Genomic DNA, 20425 nt, shown 5'->3' with positions numbered 1-20425 from the left:
TCTGAAAAACAGAACCTTTTAGACCTCTGAGGTCTTTTAATATTGATGCTACTGACCCAGAGCAATGAACAACATTACAGTTAGATGGACAGCCAGTTAATGATTGTTTACTTAGACGATTACCTCTGTGCTAAGAATTCCCTGTCTAACTTAATGCACAAAGACACGGTCCACTGGGTGAACGGCGAGATCAGAGTGTTCCCTCAATTTTCCCAGGTATACCGAGGGTTGGCTTCATAAACTTTGACCCCCTCCTCCCACCGTTAATGAGATTTTGTATTTTGCACAAAGTGCAACAGGAATGAAGTGAAGCGAAGCAAATGGAATAGCGAGGAAACTGAAGAGACAGACCATCTCTTCATTCCCTTACCAGCCGAGAAGGTGAGCTGGATTTGTTCTTTGATGATCTCCAAGGCAATAAAATCGTGCTTCTCGTTAAATCTTCCATTGTAAAGCAGCAAGGCATTGGTGTCCCGGGTGGCGAACCTGCCGATCATACAGGACATACAGTCACTTTGCACAATATAATTTATTATCAGCACATAATGAAGCAATGAAGACGAGGAAAACATAAAGGGGAGATATTTAATAGAGCCATTTCATTGCTATGAAAAAAAGTCCACAGGTCAAGGTCATCTCTGTCGAGGGAATGCAAGAACAGTACCAGTTGAGCGGGGTGGGGGAGGTGAGGACACATTTACAGACAAACTTGGGAAATGAGGCACAATGAGAGAGAAAATTGGGCAGTGGAAAGAAGAATCATATCGGGACAATAAGAGGAGAAAAATTATTTGGAAAATGTCTGCGGGAAGGACGATGGTGTGATCAGACATAGACACTGGACCCACACTGGGACCCGGGCCGCGATGTCATTAGCCCTTCGGCACATAGCGGGTATGGGCACTGGAGTCAAGAGCCATATGGCATAGGGCATCGTCACAGGAAACCACGATCAACCAAACCAAAACACCATAGGGCATTCTGGCACCCCACCTCCTTTCCTGTTTTAACCTATTCCAGGGAATGTGAGTGCAGGACGCTAGAGAGATGTTTTACTATGTAGTCCACAACCCCCCAGGCAGCCTCGATTAAAAAAACGTGTTTTAACAATGTATTTAGCTACTGAAAACAAGATCTGCATCTAACTGCAGGATGAAATGGCTTGCACTTCCTTTATTATGCTGATTGCAAATCTCACGACTGATGTAGCAGAACTATGATTCAGCACTTGTGATTTGCTGTTCAGATGTGCCCTGACAAGACCAGTCGGTGAGACAAAGACAATGGGTTGTTGTGTCTTTTTTTTTTTTTTTACATTGCCATGGATACAGCTATTACTTCATTTACAAAAGGTGTTGTAAGTGAACGTAGGTTAAAGTTGCCACTTATTATTTCTCTCATTCTGTCCTGAGTCACTCAATGGGTTGAATGGTGCATGCAATGCCAGGGTTATTAAAATGTACGCACCCACTACTGTAAGTTCCTCTGGACAAGAGCTACAGCTAAATAACTGAAATGTAAACACTTTCTCAAGTGTCTCCAGAGATGCTGTCAGATGTGTATCGTTTAGGCGTGGATAGACAGCTCACTACAAAGGTAGAAAAAAGAAAACACAAAAACTCCAGGTGTCTGCAAATGCAAAGAGAACCAGTGAAGGACACAATAGTAAACACGCCCGAGAAATCAATCCTCATTCACAAGCAGGCGATGTTCATTACTCATGTTATGACAAACATGCTAGCTCCGTGGGCGTACGCACATGAAGGACACAGTGAAGTGGAACCTCTGCCGTAACCCTCTGAAGGTGATGAAGGACTGTCCAGGGAAGCTCCGGGTGCTCATCTCACAGTAGGGCTTCTGGTACTCCCCGGGGGGGCACTGGCACATGAAGCCCCCTATGAGGAGGTCCACGCACCTGGCACCGTTCTTACACACCCCTGGGACGCAGCGTCCGGAGTGGGAGTTCACCTCGCAGTGCTCACCTGGGAAGGGAAATGGGAAGAGCACAGGTGAGGGGGAAGACATGCTGGGTAGGACTGGTACATGTATCTGTTGGGAATATCAATCTCAATCTGGGGATTACGATTATCTGAAAACGTCTGAAAATGGGTGAAAACGTCTGAAAACATCGCAAATAGGATTTTGCCCCATTTTTCTGGTATCCTGCCTCTTCTTTCTCCAACAGACATTTCGAGAACATTGACGTTTTTAATGAAAAGGTTAAAAAAATGACTTATGGTGAACTATTAATTAAAAAACAATCACTTAAAAATAACATACCATGTGGAGTGAATTTGATTGTTTTGTAACCCTACTTCTCTATGCTTTTTTTTGCCCATTCCACATTTGGAAGCACAATTACCAGCATGTCAGGGAGGATTTTAAGCCTTAGTCTTCACTCGGGTATGTTCACATAAGACACAGTCTCTCTCCAGTTCAACTCTGTCCCTGCACAACCTAAAAGCCAGTCTGAATGGATTCCGAGAGAGTGCTCAATTGCTATGGTCTGTGACCTGCACTGACCCTGACTCTTCACTGGAACCAAACAGCTTGTGTCATAAAGACAACAGAACAATGTAGTGTCTTCGTTCAAGCCCCAGGCAACCTCTGTCGTCTGTTAGACACCTGTCCCCACCTGACCTGGTACAGTCCTGCCTGGTTAACCAGGCCTGAGAACTGTGCTGTTCATGACAGATTTCTAATATAGGTTGTGGTCAGAAGTGCTTTCCCTAACAGCTTGGGATGACGGTTAAGGGGTTATGGACTGAACAGAAAGCTTTCAGTGAAAAAAATATCCAGAAATCTTCATTCCTGGTTACATAATGTATCAGATGACCAGGCTGAGAAACAGAGACGGGAAAACTAGAGAGAAGAGTGTCAAAAAGAAGTGGTGCGGTTACGTCAGACTTCAAGGGTCACTGTGGAACATATTATTAATGGGGCCATGAAGGGCAGCAGAGATGGCTCCCCCACAGGTCTAAAGGAACAATTGTCCACCCCCACAAGGCTTTGCATTCCAATGTGCCACTATCACATCTATGTCCATCTTAGAGTGTGTGGTGTTGTGTTACCCCGACAAGATCTGTGAAAAGAAAACACCTACGGCTTACTGTTCGGGGCACGGAATTCCAACGGGTAATGACCCAACTGCAAGTCAGATAATCTCCGGTTTGGAGGGAATTACAAGGGATCTTTTTCCTGAAAGTGTGAGAAACCTGAGGCCAGCACTGTCAGGTCAACGATCATCACCTCTCTTATGACTTCAGACTACCTGGAGCTGGGCAAGTGCCTTCAAAGCATTGCAGACTAGGGTTTGATTAACAGGTAATAGCCTCTTTGGAGAAGCAGTGTTTTGGCGATGGGCTGTCTTTAAAACAGCAGGAATATTAGGGTCTACGGAGTAGATGAAAGTTCTTCACAGGGCTAATAATATGGGTGCATTTATCTAACTACTGTAATTTTAAATTTTTAAGTAAATTTAGGAAAGGCATGAAAGAGAAGGAGCCAGAGAGGATACCAAAAAACTAGAAAGCTCTCACCTGTGAAGTTCTCTGGACAGTCGCAGGTGTACCCGCCTTCCCTACTTCGGCACTTGCCGTTGTTCTGGCACGGCCCGGAGTAGCACAGATCAATCTCCGTCTCGCAGTAGTCCCCCGTGAAGCCTGCTGGGCATCGGCAACGTAGCCCTGTCACCGGGTGAATAGGCCTGAACAGCACCGTGTCAGATGACACAAAGGGTGCCGAACTGTCAAACCTCAGGACCGACACACACTTCATGTAGTTCTCACAGGGCTCACGGAGGCAGATGTTATCGTCGAAGGGCAACACACGCTGGCTGGATACCAACGTGAGCAGAGTTCGGTTCAGGTAAATCTGCTCCTGCAGGGCCTCAGAAGGGAAAAATCGTCCAGGGGGGATGGTGCCCCGAGACCCCCCGAGTTCATTCCCACCAGAGGGGCGCAAGGCAGAGAAGGTGACATTTAGGATGCCCCCCTGGACGTGGGTGTCATTTTGGATGTTGAAGACGAAGACGCCGTCACGGCTGGTAGACAGAACGGCAGCCACGCCCTCCATGAAGAGTGTTAGCAGTGGGGATAGGAAGCGTTCCTGGGACATGTTCTCTAGGCGCACCGTGATGCTGTTAGTCAGCATGTCGTCTGTGATGATGGTAACGCGCAGAGTGCAGAGGGCTGTTACGTGGTGGACACCATCTGAAAACAGAGACAACCAGGGTCACTTAGGGTCAAAGAACAACACTCCACTGATACATTAAAGAGACAAGGGGTCATGTCGGTCAAGATTTAAACATATGCAATCAGTTACATACAAAGCACTGACTTTAATCTCTACTGGCTATTTGTTTTGCAAAATGCTCTGGCAAATGTCGAACAATTAAAATACCTCTTTTCAACGATGGATAAAACATGTTCCTAGCCTATGACATTGCTACCGAATGTGAGTACATTCCCATCGAAATAACCATGAGGTTTAGTGTATCTTTTGTTGCATTATGAGAAGTAAGGTCCAGTACATCTCATTTTGCAGTATGTGCGAGGCATGATAATGTGATCCGGTGTTAAACCAAAAGTAAAAATCCTGGCAATATGTGAACGTTAGCTCAACCAGTGTTTTTTCCAATTAAACATCAATTTCCTGACAGTGTTCGACTGCCACGGAATCCCAACACCATTCTTTCACTACTGTACACATATTGTGGGGACTTAAAATATAAGGTCAGCGTTTTCACGTTCAATGTAGCAGCACTTCAACAACACAGTGAATTAATGACATGACGCATTGTTCCTTGTCAGTGAAGGCCCACCAGATATACCAGAGCTCCAACTGCCCTATTTTGTAAGAGATTAAGGACTATCCCCAAAATGGATGGGTTGAATAGGGTCAAGACAATTCTTTCCAGATTGTTAATCTTTGTTTGGCGTTCTTTTTTCTCTCTCCCTGATGTCTCGTCACAGTAGGCCCCTCTATCATGTGAGCCCAGTGTGTTATAATTACCAGACAAAGAGGACAAGGTTTCCACTCTGTTACACTGTCCTGTCACATACTGTCAACTCAGCCAGACATGCAGCGGTAGACACAACAAAAGACTCCCTCTCCATCTACACACACACAGACACAGATGTATTCACACAAAACAATGTGCATATACATATTGTTTATAGTACAGATATATGCCCATTGCACAACACAAGCACATAAATAGGTATAAGCATGTAAAAATACACACACACACACAGACACACACACACACCCACAAAGAGTGAAAAAGATCTCAAGTAGCAGCTGGTCATACAAAAACAGCAGGGTGCCAAGATGCACAAAAGGATTGTAGACAAAGGAGAGATTTTCAGTGCTTATGGCCTTGACATAATTACAATGAGTGTGTTTTTGTGTACATTAAGTATCTAAAATCGGGGGAAACTCTACCTCAGTTCAAACCTTCTCAGATCCCATTTACTTTTACCTTAGCATCCAGTAATTGCTTTCCCATTATGTCTTTCTAAACCTGAAATATTTCCCTCCAGACCGTCTCAAGTAATTTGGTTGTAGTTGTATCACACATGACAAGATAAAAGCTGTAAGTTTGAGGTAAAGATTACATACCAAGTCGGTCAAGCGTGTTAAAAAAGCTTGAGCTATGAAATGCTTGGATCACAGCAGACGTTTAAAGACACTCAGACTAAAGACTGACGATTGACTGTACATCTGGTTAGTCGGCACCCCTTCCCTGCTTTAGCTCTTATTTAAAGGTTTTAAGGGGCTTATGTACAATTGGTGAGATACATAGGATAATGTGTCTCACCAATTGCCTGCAACATCATCCAGCATGACGGGTTTGGCGATGGTCTGGGGAGGCATATCCTTGGAGGGTCACACAGACCTCCACATGCTAGCTGACTGCTGTTAGGTACCGCGAGGCAATCCTCAGACCCATCGTCAGACCTTACGCTGGTGCAGTGGGCCCTGGGTTCCTCCTGGTGCAGGACAATGCCCAGTCTCATGTGGCCAGAGTGTGTAGGCAGTTCCTGGATGACGAAGGCACTGATGCCATTGACTGGCCCTCACGTTCCCCAGACCTGAATCCAATTGAGAACCTTTGGGACATTATGTATCGGTGCATTCGACACCAACTAGTAGTGCCTCCGACTGTCCAGGAGCTCACTGATGCCCTGATCCAGGTCTGGGAGGAGATCCCCCAGGACACTATCTGCCGTCTCGTCAGGAGCATGCCCAGTTGTCAGGAGTGCATACAGGCACGTGGGGGCCATACACACTACTGGGTCACATTATGAGTTGCCGTGGATAAAGTTGGAACAGCCTGTGATTCAATTGTTCACTTTGATTTTCAGTGTAAGTTTGAACCCAGCCCTCAGTTGGTGATTTTGGTTTCTACTGACAGTTGTTACGTCATTTTGTTCTCAACTAATTGCACAATGCACAATAAAGATCTTGAATTTGTTTTTTAGATTTTGCTCATCAAGACCAGATGTGTGATTAGTGTTCCCTTTTTTTTGAGCAGTGTAGTTTTTATAACTACACATTTTATTCACATAGCATCTATCATTCATATAGCACTTTTTCATGACAAGAAGAATCTCAAAAAAGCTCACATATCGACGGATTCCCTAACTTGTCTCATATCACGCTAAGGTTTTCAAAGCAAACAACTGCCTATCGTTGTACTCCCATTGCAAAGACTGAGAAACAGGGAGTGGCAGAGGGAGCACAGCGGGCAGAGGGACAAAGGGTCAAAGCCGCCGTTAGCCATCATCCCCTCCTCGTTAGCGGTGGGCTGGCTATCACAACAACAGTTTACCCACCTGTTTTAACACATCACTGCTTGACAATAAGGTTACTCTACGCTGAACCCTGAACAGACATACAAATGCCAATCAAATTCAGTATTTCCGTGGTGGTTTTAAAGCAAAGAAATGTCATTTGTAGGAAGGTATTTCCGCTTTGCACAGCATGACTCATAAGCAAAACCACTACTTTGTCTGTGCTCTTTCAACACAACCACCCAGTCTGAGACAGTGACATATGTTTTGTAAATAACAAAAACATCAACTTAAGAATTTTGGCATGCTTCTGTCTGGGTATAAAATCAAATTTTACGAGACAGTCAACTCGATTACGCGCCTATACAGGCTCAGGCATTGAGTTTAGGCAGACGGGGAGAGCTCCTAAGCATCTGTGTCCTCTTTAAGCAATGAAGGGAAGAACAGGGACACTGTTACACCAAAATAGTAAACTAATGCACAGAGGAGTTCATTATTTTATTACTCTGAGAAGGGTTAAGGTCAGTCACTTCATTAAGGTTTTTGCTGGATTTTTTGCATCAACGATGCAGGCAAGAAGTTCCACATAAATAATGTGGATTAGGTTAAAGCAATGTTGTAAGGATGGAACTAAGATGATGATTGACATGGTAACCCTCATAAGCAGGCTTGTCCGTGAGACCATGACTCCACACCACTGACTGGTTTGAAAACACTGTCAAGTTTAATCTGGGTGGATTTAGCCTAAAACTGTGAGAAATCAAATATCTCTTTAATCGTAACAGATTGGCAAAAGCAATCTGGGCGTGAACTAAACAGCTGACCGCATTGGACCCTTCCGTATCTCAATCGCAGCTAATCAAATCACATCCCGTTCAATTCCCATCATTAACAGGGCCAATGTTCCACACATCCCGGGGTCTCCCGTTGTAGCTTGGTCAATTGCTCTTATTCAATAAAAACGATGTCTTTTGGATCGGCAGCACAACATACTAGATGTTCTGCATCCACAAAAAGGCCTTGGCAACAGCACTGCTGGTGGATGACCAAAATAATCCCTTAGCTGCTAGGACCAGCGCCAAGGCCCTGCCATCGCACAGAAAGCGCAGAGAGGGGGAACAGTCTGGGTGCCAATCTGCCTCTCAAAGTGCACACTCCACTGAGCGTGGAACAGCACGAAAACATGGGCCTTTTCCCAGCCTGTCAGAGAGCACTGGGGCAACATTTCCTCCGCGGCATGGCAGAGACAGTAATGACACCTAGCTTGAATCCTTTGACAAACAGCTCTGAGATACTTCAGAGAGAATCCAGAACATCTAGGGTTTGCGGGATCAGAATCCCTGTTAATAGTTATGTACATTTTACACATTTTTACTTGGTGTAATTGTGCCGCTAGTTGTTGACAACATACAGGGACAGATTACCCAAGATCTTGTTGACATACAATTGTAGCTGATGTACAATTAGATACAATACGGTTTGAGCATAAGATACTGGCTTTGCTTAAGTTTCCCTAGACCTGTTTCCAAATTCTAACGCATTCATTGGTTCAACGGCTTGAGTGGGACATGTGCTAGCTTTCTGAAACATCGCATGCCACTGCCAGGGAAACTAAACCAAATCACGGATTGTAGTCAAACCTTTTTCACAGACTGAATAAAGGGCAAGCCAAGTGTATGATCTGATCATTTTGGTATATTTTGGGTCTATTCATTTTCCTGACACACCAGAGGTCGTACTGCGATTACGTCCCCTGAAGTCTATTACCTAAATTCAGCCTTTACAAGGTGATAGCCACCCTAACACAACCCCAGAGGAATGCAGTTAAAGCGGTGAGAGGCACCGCCAAATTAATTAATGAAGCCTGTAGCATTAAAAGTGTCCACGATGTGCCATAAAGCCATATGAAAAGCCCACGTTGAGGATCTAACAGGCACTCAGGAATGGAAGAGGTCTGTGTAATGACGTCTGAGTGGGACAGAAGGGGGACAGAAGGGGGACAGAAGGGGGAAAGGCGGACTGGTCGACAAGAACAACAAATATACAAGGTAAAAAACCTAGGGGCAAAAGTAGAAACAGAGAAGGTGATTAGGAGAAGAGGAATGGGGAAGAGAGAGTGAGAGAGACTGAACACTCAAACAGCACTCGCCACTGGCTCGAAACAACATCAGCGGGGAACGCTGAGGCTTTGATCATGACAAAGGTATTAAACACCCCCCAGGAGAAAATAGCATGGGGTAGCTCTTTAAACCAACCATGGTATTTTAGATTATGAGCGTGTCTGTTCATCGGTACCACAGAAAGATGCCACTGCAGACAGGGAGCTAGGTATATAAAACCACTAGGAACCACATGGAAATAACATGAATAGTTAATAGAAAACAGTATTAGGACTAATGACAACTTTTAATCAACTCAATAGCATAGTTATGATCTTCAGGGTCAAATTTATTTTTCTAAATACGTCGTTTAGCAAACACCTTTATCCAAAGCGACTTACAGTTGTGTATCTGTACATTTGTAGTACAGGGTGGTGCCAAGGTACAAGCCCATTACACAGGCATTACAAGGACCATGCTCTTTGAACAGAGCTACAAAGCAAAATGACCATCTCTGTTGCAGTGTTTCTGCCTGGTGGTGTCCCAGGTCTGAATCAGTCCCCAACTAGAACCATAAGTGCTCCTGCCCTACTGGACCAGCATCGATGGACATGGGCCTGAATCTACAACACGGATGATAATCAACACAACTGACTTATGATGATCATGACATTTAAAGTGCAAACAACCACACAACTGTTTGGGGGATGGAAAGAATTTGCACAGCATAGTTGAATAGCCTTGGCCTAGATCTACAGTAATTATCATGATAATAACATTTTGGGGGAATTTTAAGAGCAAACAGAAAATATTTCACATTTGCATCAGTCAACTCCTCTACTTTCAGAAGAAATCTGCCAAATGTCAAGAATCCAGACATTGCAAATGACTAGGTTTGCAAGTAGACTACAATGTATAATTTTGAAAGTTAGGCGCTCAACACATAAATCACAGCGCTCTTAGTCTAATAGCTCTTGCTAACTTATGCTTATGACAAATGACCCTACGTTCAATAAAATGGTTGGGGATTTCCACAACTGAAAGGGAATTTAACTTTAGGGAAAACGCTGAAGGCTCAGATCTGTCAACTTTTTTATTTTGCCCATTTCAAAATACCGGTAGTCATTCAATCAGGAATGTCTGAAATTAAATTGTGAAACATATTTTTTCAAGTTTCGCTTCTCAATATTTAACTAACAATGTCTTTGTTGGTTATGTTTAATTAACTAAAAAAATTTCAAAAATAAGGCAATATTTCCTAATAAATATAAAACTTCTGAATGACTCTGGATATTGTTTAAGAAACACCATGATTGAATTATGAATATTAATGAGTGCTAACATTTCAGAGGCTATAAAAACATGCTATTATTGTGCCTTTCACACATCATTGTTCACTATGCTTTCCTGATTGACCAGAACCATGTTAGCATCCACCTGAAAGCAGAACTGTTAAGACATATTTCCATTCTTAAGGCAAAATTGACTCTAAATGGCACAAGACACTACTGATCATTCAGTTCTGGTTTGACAAAATATTCCACTAAATACAAACTTATTTTAACTGCAAACACATCAAACTATTTTGTAGTTAAGTGCCTAATATTATCACTGCATTCAAATAATTTGCGGCTTATTAATAAACGTAAATAAAATGATTTATCTAGATGTTTACATAATAATAAATTGTATGTTGGATCAAGTATCAACATTTTGAGAAATGTTACTTACTATATTATCAGAATTTAAATGTGATCTGATTTTCATGTAAGTTTATCTTCATGTAGAAGTACTATGCTGAACGGTTCTCATGCGTTCTTTCAACTTTGTATTGTGTTTTGAGGAATTCTGAGTTTAGAGCTTAATCTAAGCAGTGGGTGATGCCCTGTTAGCCCCAGTGTATTTGTGTAATCTCAGAGAAAATACCTTCACAGAACTCAAGCATTCTGTCACACATTTCCACAATTTCTATTGTATCCAGGAGCAACCTTTTTTTCCATTAAAAAAACTATTGTGAGTGGGTAGCTGGAAAAAGGTGGAATTGGTGAAACCCATCTGAAAATGACTACTGATGATACCAACCAAAGTAAATGAGTTTTAGGAAAAACAGTGAAACTATATGTAGAATGTTCCTCTAAGTAATTCTAAAGCTGGCAGCTAAAAAAAATCCCAAGTAAAATACAGAAGGCAACCCAGAATCAATGTTCAGCATCTTTTGTTGCTTTGAAGCAATGTGAAATAGTTCATATGATCATGACACATATTAAGAAAACCTTTGGTTCTGACAGGACCACTGTCTAATCCTTGTCTGACTGAGCCCCAGACACGAAGATAAGAAAAAACGAATCCTTTCTCTCTGTGGTTTTGTCTTTTATTTGAGTCGCTGTCCCACAAACGGCTTTGTGCGAGCGTGACAAAAATCTGCATGGGGACAATAGTTCTCCAATGCCCTGTTTCTAAAGGGGTATGAGAGGTCCCCCTCTCTGTAAGACCTACCCGAGAACCCCCACCCATTCCCCAAGAATGTCCCAAGGAGAAAATGCTTCTGGTTGCTATGGTGACACCACACAAATTGCCAAAGCCTCTCAGCCTCTTCGAGAGAGAGAGTTGGAAGAGGGCCGGTAACAAAAAAGGAAGGATATATGTTGTTTGGTGATGGAAATTTCCAAACATATGAAGTGGGAATCACATCCAAAAGTGGTGTTCAATTTTAGAAAGAAATCTGCGCTGCGTTTAGTGAATGACTTGAACAACTGCCAATCTGACAGCCTAATGCTGTTATTCTGAAGAAAGGCCGCAGGCATACCAACTTGCACCAGTGCAGGCTATTGGGCATCACACAACCATTAAGGGAGCAGACTAAATAGCTCCTGATACTTGGCATGTTAAAAGTTAACAGGAAGTGTGATGTGGGGATCTTCTTATATAACACAGTTAGGAGAAGAAGTGAAGAGGGAGGATGCGAGTATTCTAGGGAATCTAACAGATTCTTATCCAATCACCAGCCATCAGGACTCCAGGCAATTCAAGTTATGATGTCATCATTCCTGCATAATAAGTCTGGCATGCTCGCCTGATCTGCTACAGAGTCTGTGACATCATCAAGCAGGAATACCATTCACCAGAATAAATTGCTAGGTTTTTACTAAAACATACTAAAATACAGTAGGCCCCTCCCCAGGGAATGCATTAAACAAAAAGTACATTATAACTTACTATAACAGGCGAGTAATCTGTGAATATTTACTGGGTTTAACAGAAGCTTTGGAGGATTATTAAGGTTTCTGGTTTCGGAAGTGACACATTGGCCCTCACTTTTTGGAATAAAAAAAACAAACACTGCAAGTTGAAAATCTCTGCTTAAAGGGATATTATGTTTTTTTGCAAGGATATTTTTGTAGAATGATGCTGACAGTTATTTAAGTCCAAGTTCCATTTTTTACAGTCTTTGGAATATGCTTCAATCAAATTTAAACCTCCAACAAAAAAACTCCCCATGACACATTGTCTTTCAGGGCTGTACAGGTACATTCAAAACAATTAGTTTTCACTTTCACAAACAGAAACGCGTTTAACTTTCACTACATAACTTGAATTGTCCCCCAAATAACTGCCTTACATACACACAGTTCTAACTACACACCTAATAAGTGGTTTGATATTGATGTCTACGGCCCACATACACGTGAAATGGTTGTAGAATCTGTGAGGATTTTCACATTGCCATGATACACTAGAAGAGCACACATCAAAGATTAAGTCAGCCAAAGATGCGCAGAAATTTAAGCTTGCCTCAAAAACCAATCCACACCAAAGTGGAGAATGAAGTGTAAGATGCAAAAGGGTAAATTATATATACATTTAATTGAATGAAGGTGTATAATATATATATATATATATACACACACACACACTTTACAATTCAACAGGTACTCAGAGGGGGCACTGTTCTGAGGCCACTGGGCTTCAACATCCTCACCCACATTGATTTTGCTTTTCTATAATTCAGAAGTTAAAGGAAAGCCATTTCAGATCATATTTAACAGATACAGATAGTCTGTTTTTTCCTGCTGAAAAATATACATTGTTTTCTTTATGAATATTTTTAGAATAGCTACATGAAAACCTGTCTCCAATTGGATGGTATCATTGAGAACATACAGTACATATACAGTAAACACATACATATACAGTTTCAACACCATGAACATAAAACCTTGCAGTAAAGGCTGTCTTTCAAGAGGATGTAATTACAGTTTCTACCCAGGGTAAAGTTAATGCATAAGTGCTGTACAGGGACGAATGTCACACCATGGCAGTTACTGGTAATAGATTTTCTGTCCAAATTTTTTTTATCCATACCAGTATGCCAGCTAATTGCAAAGGGCCATAGCAAGGCTGAAGAAGAAAGGTGGTCGGTTGATTGAAAATTGGCTCTTGCAATGCCAATTTGTGGTTTTGATTCCGGGAATCCAGGACAGAAAATCAGTTAGAAAACAAAACGCACTTGCAAATATAAACCTAAGTCACTCTGGATAAACGAGTATGCTTAATGACTTTAATGTAACCGCATGGGCGGCGTCGGTGTCACCTGCACATTTCCTTAACCAGAAGGCATGCAGGTCCGGGCAGTGAGGTGGGACAGGACCACACGTTCAAAGGTTTTCATGATGACTGAGGTGAGCGCACAAGGTCTCAAGTGGTTTAGGACAGTTAACTTTCATTTCTTCAGGAAGGGAATGATCAGGGAGGATTTGGAAGAAAGTGGTACTGAGCATATTTCTGGGGACTATTTGAATATGTCCATAAGAATGGGGGGGAAAGTTTTCCGATATATATTTTCTGGATTACTATTTATATCATATCATCAGGTAAAGGTGTGTCGGGGGCCTTTGATGTGAATACCTGAATACTAGTGCTCCTCTATGGACTACTCTAAATTATGCATTACTGGTAAACAAAATCTTAATTAAAGTGTATGTTTTTAAAGGGACTTATAAAGATGTTACATTGAAACACACATCAGACTGTTTGTATTTAATAAATATTATACTTATTTAAGTTTAAGTTAAACTAGTACACTATTTGTATTATTTGTGGAATATTGAAAGCAACACACTGTATTTTGTATTTGCTTTAATAAAGAATATGATTTTCTATTAAAACGGTAACATTATAAAAAGACAAGAGCATGTGATAATTTTAAATTAGGCTGAAAATATACAGAATTCTGCTAAACTTATTAAATAGATATACAAAATGAAATTTTTGTAGATGCATCATAGCAACTCACTTGGCTACAGACGTTCCATGAAAACCCCCTGGCAGGATGTCCATACAAAACAAGACAATTATACACTGTTCTCTACTTCATGATCCCAGTAAGCATAATATATGACTAAAGAACAGGGAAGCAAACATCAAATGACACAAATTCCAACATAAAATGACTTAGTTACAACATATATGATACCCACTAAATGACCTAAGTAACCTATGCTTTTGTGAGACAGTACATATAACCATTTCTCACATTACAACTAGCATGACAAACTTCACAGATATTCGATGACTTGCTTTTTGTCACTGGCTTGGCCTGAAGGGATTGTGAACAAAGATCAAGAAAATTCTAAATCTCCACCAGGAACAAATACTTTCAGAGACACCTGTCATTGATCATTCTCTACAGCATTTAATACATTTTATTTGCCTTTCTATAAGGTGAAACATTTATCTGATCATAAGCCCCAAAATGCACATTAAATCAGCTGATAAAACCGGCCATTAAAAAGGTGTTAAATAAAAAAGGATAAGTACAGCACAGAGTCTAATAGATGATCAGTAAACCCAGACTCTAACACGTGCAATGTATATCGTTCCTGGCATGGACGGCAAACACAATTTTCACGGTCACAGAATAAGTGCACAAAGATTTAAGATAACTCTGCTCTTCAAAAATGTATTCAACAGAACAAAGTTAGTTTAGCAAAACATTTACTAAACCTTTGGATTGTATTTAGTAGAGACAAAATTAATAGACATCAGAGGGAGGGGAAAGATAAAGTGATTACAGTTGTATATGCAATAGGTGTGACACATAGAAAAGAGAAAGAAAGTGAATTGAGTATGCGCGCACACACAAGTTGCTGCATGTGTGTAGACACCTACCGGTACTCTGCCCAGACACTCAAATTAACCCAAGAATGGGCAGGTTTTAGCACGCTCTGATCTTTGACTGGAGTGTGTATGAGATGCAATAGGAATCATAAGTTACGGGGGAATTTCTTCTTGACACATGGGCCTAATCAATCACTGTTTCATAAGAGAGATGTAAGCCAAAGCTCCGGGCAACGTTAGCAAAGAGCATGCCTATAATACAGGTCTCAAATGAATGTCTGGTTAGCTCAAACAACTTAAAATATATTTCTGCATTTCTATTCTGTATGCCAGTTTGAATGAGCTTCAACGCCTGTCTTATCATGAAACGGTTTAGCTTAGGTTTTCTTGTCTAAACAGAAATGTGGTGACAAGCGCACATACTTCAAAAGAGGACTTTCTTAGGGATTTCTTGAGATTGCTTTGCTAATAAATAGCAAAGGGCTCTGTAAAGAAATTACTGTCAACTTGACATCATGAGAAAAAAGAAAAAGTTTCTAAGCAACTATGGTCACAAGTTATTGAAAGGCCTGACATTATTTAAGTGTGGCAGGGACTGCGGGTGGTCTACTAAGGGGATACTCGCAGACTGTATCATAACTTCACGCAATGCTGCCGTTATTCCTGCTACAGTGCAGCACAGAGCACCGATGCTGAAAACTTGATGTTAAGCCATATCTTAAATGTTTACATAAAAGACATTCTGAATCCAGCTAAGCCAAAGCTCATCTTGGGTGTGTTGCCGTGCCATATTTTGGGATGCAAAGGGGGGCCAACAAAAGACGGGTGAGGGGGGGCCATCACCTCAAAGGGAACAAAGAGGTTAGTTGCCACGGCAACAAGGCTGCCGGACAAGTTGGGGTGGGGGGTGGGGTGTACAGCCAGCCTGTAATTGGCAATGTGGGGATTTAGTCGCAAGCATCAGTCTCATCCTAAAAGACATATAACAGACTCCCATTCAAAGTAGACAAGAACGAGCGATAAAACTGGTGTACAAGTAGCACCCGTTGAGGTCACATTGCAAGACAACAGCAACAACATAGAATGACAGGTAGGAATTAAGAGAGGAGACCAAAGAGTCAGGCAAGATTCTTGTGACATATGAGCCATTCACACATAGATGCATTTAAAAAGCAACTGCCTCTCATTGAAAACAGCTTATTTACCTGTAACAGATATCTTCATGGTGGCCTCAAGGGGCCGGTTGTTGTCCAGGTCTCTGCTCAGCCTCAATTCTCCTGTGTCCTGGTTCAGTATTAGTAGGCTCAGCTCGTTACCCTCCACAAAACTGTAATGGAGCTTATCTGACACATCCGGATCCTGGGCCGGAACCTTCCCGATGGCCCCGGCAGGAAAGCTGTTGGACCGGTTGGTGATGTAGTTGTTGAAGATGATCTCAAAGTCGCGTAGGACAGGGTCATTATCATTGATGTCCAACAGGCGGATATGAACTACGGCTCGGCTGACCAATGGCGCAGAGGTTGCCTGGACCACGATGGTGTACTCCATCTTGGCCTCGTAGTCTAAATCTGTGAGGGCAATAAGATCCCCGCTGAAGATGTCAAGTTGAAAGACCTCTGGGGCATTCCCTTCCACAATTTGGAAGAGGATTTGTGCATTGGTTCCCTCATCCGGGTCAGTTGCTGTAATGCGGGCTACAGTGGAACCCACAGGACTGTTTTCCGCCACATAGACATACAGCTCGTCCTTTTCAAACACAGGAGCGTTGTCATTGATGTCCAGGACGGAAACCTGGATGTCCACTGCGGCCTTGAGGGGCGGTACCCCTCTATCCATAGCAAAGGCCTTCAAGTTGTACACAGGAACATTCTCCCTGTCCAGTTTCCTGGCTGTTCGGATGATGCCCGAGTAGGGTTCGATGAAGAAGTCCCCCTCTCCATCATCCCCACCCTGGAAGGAGTAACTAAGCCGCCCATTAGACCCGGAGTCCCTGTCAGATGCGGAAATCTGGAGTACGCTGGTGTAAACGGGTGCATCCTCAAATACCGTCCCCTGGTAAATGTCCCTGAGGAACTGAGGCACGTTATCATTAGCATCCAGAACGATGATCTCCACATAGGTGGTGTCTGATTTCTGGGGGATGCCGTTGTCGCGGGCGATGATGGCTAGCGTGTAGGAGGCCTGATCCTCATAGTCAATTTCGATCTGCGTGGTGATGGTGCCCGTGTCCGGGTTGATTTTGAACTGGGGCACATTGTCCTCCATCACATAGCTGATGCGCGCATTCTCCCCCGTGTCCTCGTCCGTGGCACTGATGACCACCACGGTGGAGCCCACAGGCCGGTCCTCGCTGATCATCACCTGGTAGTTGGAGCTCTGGAACACCGGCCGGTGGGTGTTGGCATCGGTGACATTGATGACGACCTGCGCCGCGTCGTGGCGTGTGCCGTCCGAGGCGGTCACCGTCAGGACGTACTGGCGCTCTTGCTTGTAGTCCAGCGGAAGTGCCAGGGTGATGACTCCGGCAGCCGTCTGACTGGTGATGGCAAACCTGTTCCGAGTATTGCCGCTGGAGATCTGGTACGTTACCACACTGTTGGCGTCACGGTCTATGGCAGAGAGAGCCAGTACGCTGGTACCCACCGCGGCGTCCTCATTCATTTTCAGGCTGTACAACCTCTGCGTGAACGTGGGGACGTTGTCGTTGACATCAACCACTGTGACAGCGACACTGGCAGAAGATGACATGGCAGGAATCCCATGATCCACTGCTTCTACGCCAAACTTGTAAAAGTCGGTGGTCTCTCTGTCAAGCTCTTCACTGACAGTAATCCACCCTGTGCTGTTATTGATGGTGAAGGGGAAGCCTGGAGCCATGTCAGTTAGTCTGTACTCCAAATGAGAGTTATCACCGGAGTCCGCATCAATGGCCTGGATATGGATCACAGAATAACCAATGGCCACATTTTCCAATACAGTGGCTTGGAAAGGGGTGCTAACAAACATAGGGGCGTTATCATTGACATCAACAACTTGCACCACAACCATCCCTGTGCCATTAATCAGAGGTGGTCGCCCGCCATCCTGCGCCTTTACCCGCAAAGTATATTCCCGGATCATCTCATAATCTAAGGGGTTGATGAGGTCAATGACACCTGTCGGGGAGTGGATGTAGAACTGGCCCTTCACGTTGCCACTGATGAGGCTGTAGTGGACTTTAGCGTTGTTGCCCTCATCTTGGTCTGTGGCTTTAACCTGGGCCACTTTGGTGTTCACCGCCACACTCTCCAGCACTTGGACCACATACCTCTTCTCACTAAACTGGGGATAGTTATCATTCTCGTCCTCCACAGAGATGTACACTGTAACTGTGGCACTGCGGGGCCCTGGCTCTTTACCCTGATCATTAGCCTCCACTATCAGCTGATACTGGGTCATGGTTTCCCTGTCAGGCCGAACCCTGATCTTCACTAGGCCATTCCTGGGGTCAATTTCAAAAGCAGCGTTATCTCCCTCTTCATTAACAATCTTATATATCATGTTGGCATTCGAAGGGGCATCCCCATCGGTGGCCCTAATAGTCAATACCTCGAAGCCTACCTCCACGTTCTCCCTGAGGCTGACCCTATACTCTGTCTGCTCAAAAACAGGCCCGTGATCATTAGTGTCACTTATGGTGACAGTGAGGTAAGCAGTGGCTGACCTTTTAGGTCTGCCCTTGTCTGTAGCAATAACCTTGAATACATGTGTATCCTTGACCTCCCTGTCCAAAGGCTGCAGAGTTGTGATGCTGCCCGTATGCGAGTTAATTTGAAAATAATCATTGGACCTGCTATCGAACAGGGCTTCCATCTCGTAGTCTACTTCACCAGCGTCTCCATCGTCAGTGTCCAGTGCCTTGAGCGTAATTACGCGAGTTCCCGCGGGTTCGTTCTCCGGGACAGACACCTGATAGTTGGGCAGTTCAAACTGGGGAGCGGTATTCACATTTCTTTTTTTGCGTTTGGTCCATGTATCCTGTGTCCCCAAATGACTGTCTGTAAAAATGGCATGATTATGTTGAAAATTAAAATGCAATTTCACATGGACAGTGGTGTAATTCCATAGATTCTGCACTCTGCAGAATAAATCAAACTCGTTTTGCACATTGAGTTGCATACAATTTGGATAAAAACTCCCTTTATCAAAAAATACTTTCCAGTTAGCTCCCTTACACGATAAAAAATAGGAGTGTGGTTTTCGAGTAAATTGTGGTAAATGTTCATAAATGTTTAAAAGCAAATTACTCGTCGAGACGCATGGAGATTTGTGTAATTCTGCGAAAAGTTTCATGTAAATCTCAGGCTTACCTTCGGTGCTCTTTCTTCTATATTTAATGAAACAATTTTGTCCATGCACAAAAGTATTGAAGTGAATTAAAATAACGTTTTTCGAGGTAATTGATTTAACCTGTATGTAAAGCGGAGCTGGGTTCTTCGGGAACTGCGCACAGTTAACTTTTCCTGAGAAATATAAAATTCCACGTTGTCTCTCAATATCTAAAATGTGTCTCACGTATTTAGGAGTTAAAGTCCTATCTATATCGTATATCCAGCCCGGTCCAAGAGATATATTTCCTAGCACTACTCCAGACGGCAATGTGTCAGAAACGTGCAGATCCAAACATGCAGTCACTGGAAAGTGAGATACAAACCCTATCCATAGCCAAAGCATTTGTAATTCCATGGTTTACAACGCATTGCATACACCTGATCGGTCAAGAACACCTATAAAGTCAACAGAAAAAGTTTGTCCCGGGTTCGTGCTATCCATTGATATGAGCCAGCGTAGCATAGAGCGCCCATGCAGTAGTTCAAACTGGGCTTTCTCACCACCCCTCCTCTGAAAGCAACAGTGCTCACCGACTCTATTGTTTGTCAGTCAAAAGCAGATACACAAAACTCAGTGGCCTATAACCAATTCAGTGTAATGAACGACATGGACTACGCCGTAAAGATATCTAAAAACTTGTAGATGCTGATCCATTGTCCGAGAGACTACACAGACTTAGTTTTGCCAGTTGCTTTATACTGGAAAGTCTATTCATACTGTTAAATATTTACTTATTTTTACAGAAACTGTGAACATGATTAAATGCCGACACCTAGTGGACCTACTTAACTATATGCTACCATGCCTTTATATCCACTCCCAATTATATATATAAAAAAAAAACAGACTGATCACTAGTCCATGTCAAGCCAACATACTTTCAAATAATATGGTTATGCAAATTTAACCGTGTTTCACCCCACGCTGAGTTCGCACCATCGCCTGATCACACAGATGCCCCTTACCCACGCACGGTCGTTACCATCGCCCCACGAAAGTCATACACCTTGCAGCGCGAGGATGATCACAAATGTGAAGGAA

The 20425-nt window shown here is 43.0% G+C and overlaps 1 protein-coding gene across 2 annotated transcripts in view; it reads right to left on the bottom strand.

The window, feature by feature from the left end:
• Positions 1-20126, bottom strand: part of LOC105006380 (cadherin EGF LAG seven-pass G-type receptor 1) — a 47010-nt gene extending 26884 nt beyond the window's left edge. Inside the window, exons 1-5 of one of the 2 annotated variants that reach the window (XM_010864883.3) lie at positions 19363-20126; positions 16219-19050; positions 3540-4211; positions 1760-1982; positions 371-486 (exon numbers count right to left, since the gene is read on the bottom strand). In XM_010864883.3, coding sequence (XP_010863185.2) covers positions 371-486; positions 1760-1982; positions 3540-4211; positions 16219-19050; positions 19363-19738 — 4219 coding nt within the window. In that variant the 5' untranslated portion in view covers positions 19739-20126. Of the gene's footprint in view, positions 1-370; positions 487-1759; positions 1983-3539; positions 4212-16218 lie in introns of both variants that reach the window. The other variant, XM_010864882.3, reaches the window with a different exon arrangement.
• Between the last annotated feature and the right edge of the window lie 299 nt (positions 20127-20425).

Source organism: Esox lucius, chromosome 19 (genome assembly GCF_011004845.1).
Source record: "Esox lucius isolate fEsoLuc1 chromosome 19, fEsoLuc1.pri, whole genome shotgun sequence".
Taxonomy (NCBI): Eukaryota; Metazoa; Chordata; class Actinopteri; order Esociformes; family Esocidae; genus Esox; species Esox lucius.
This window is presented reverse-complemented; position numbering and strand designations above follow the sequence as displayed.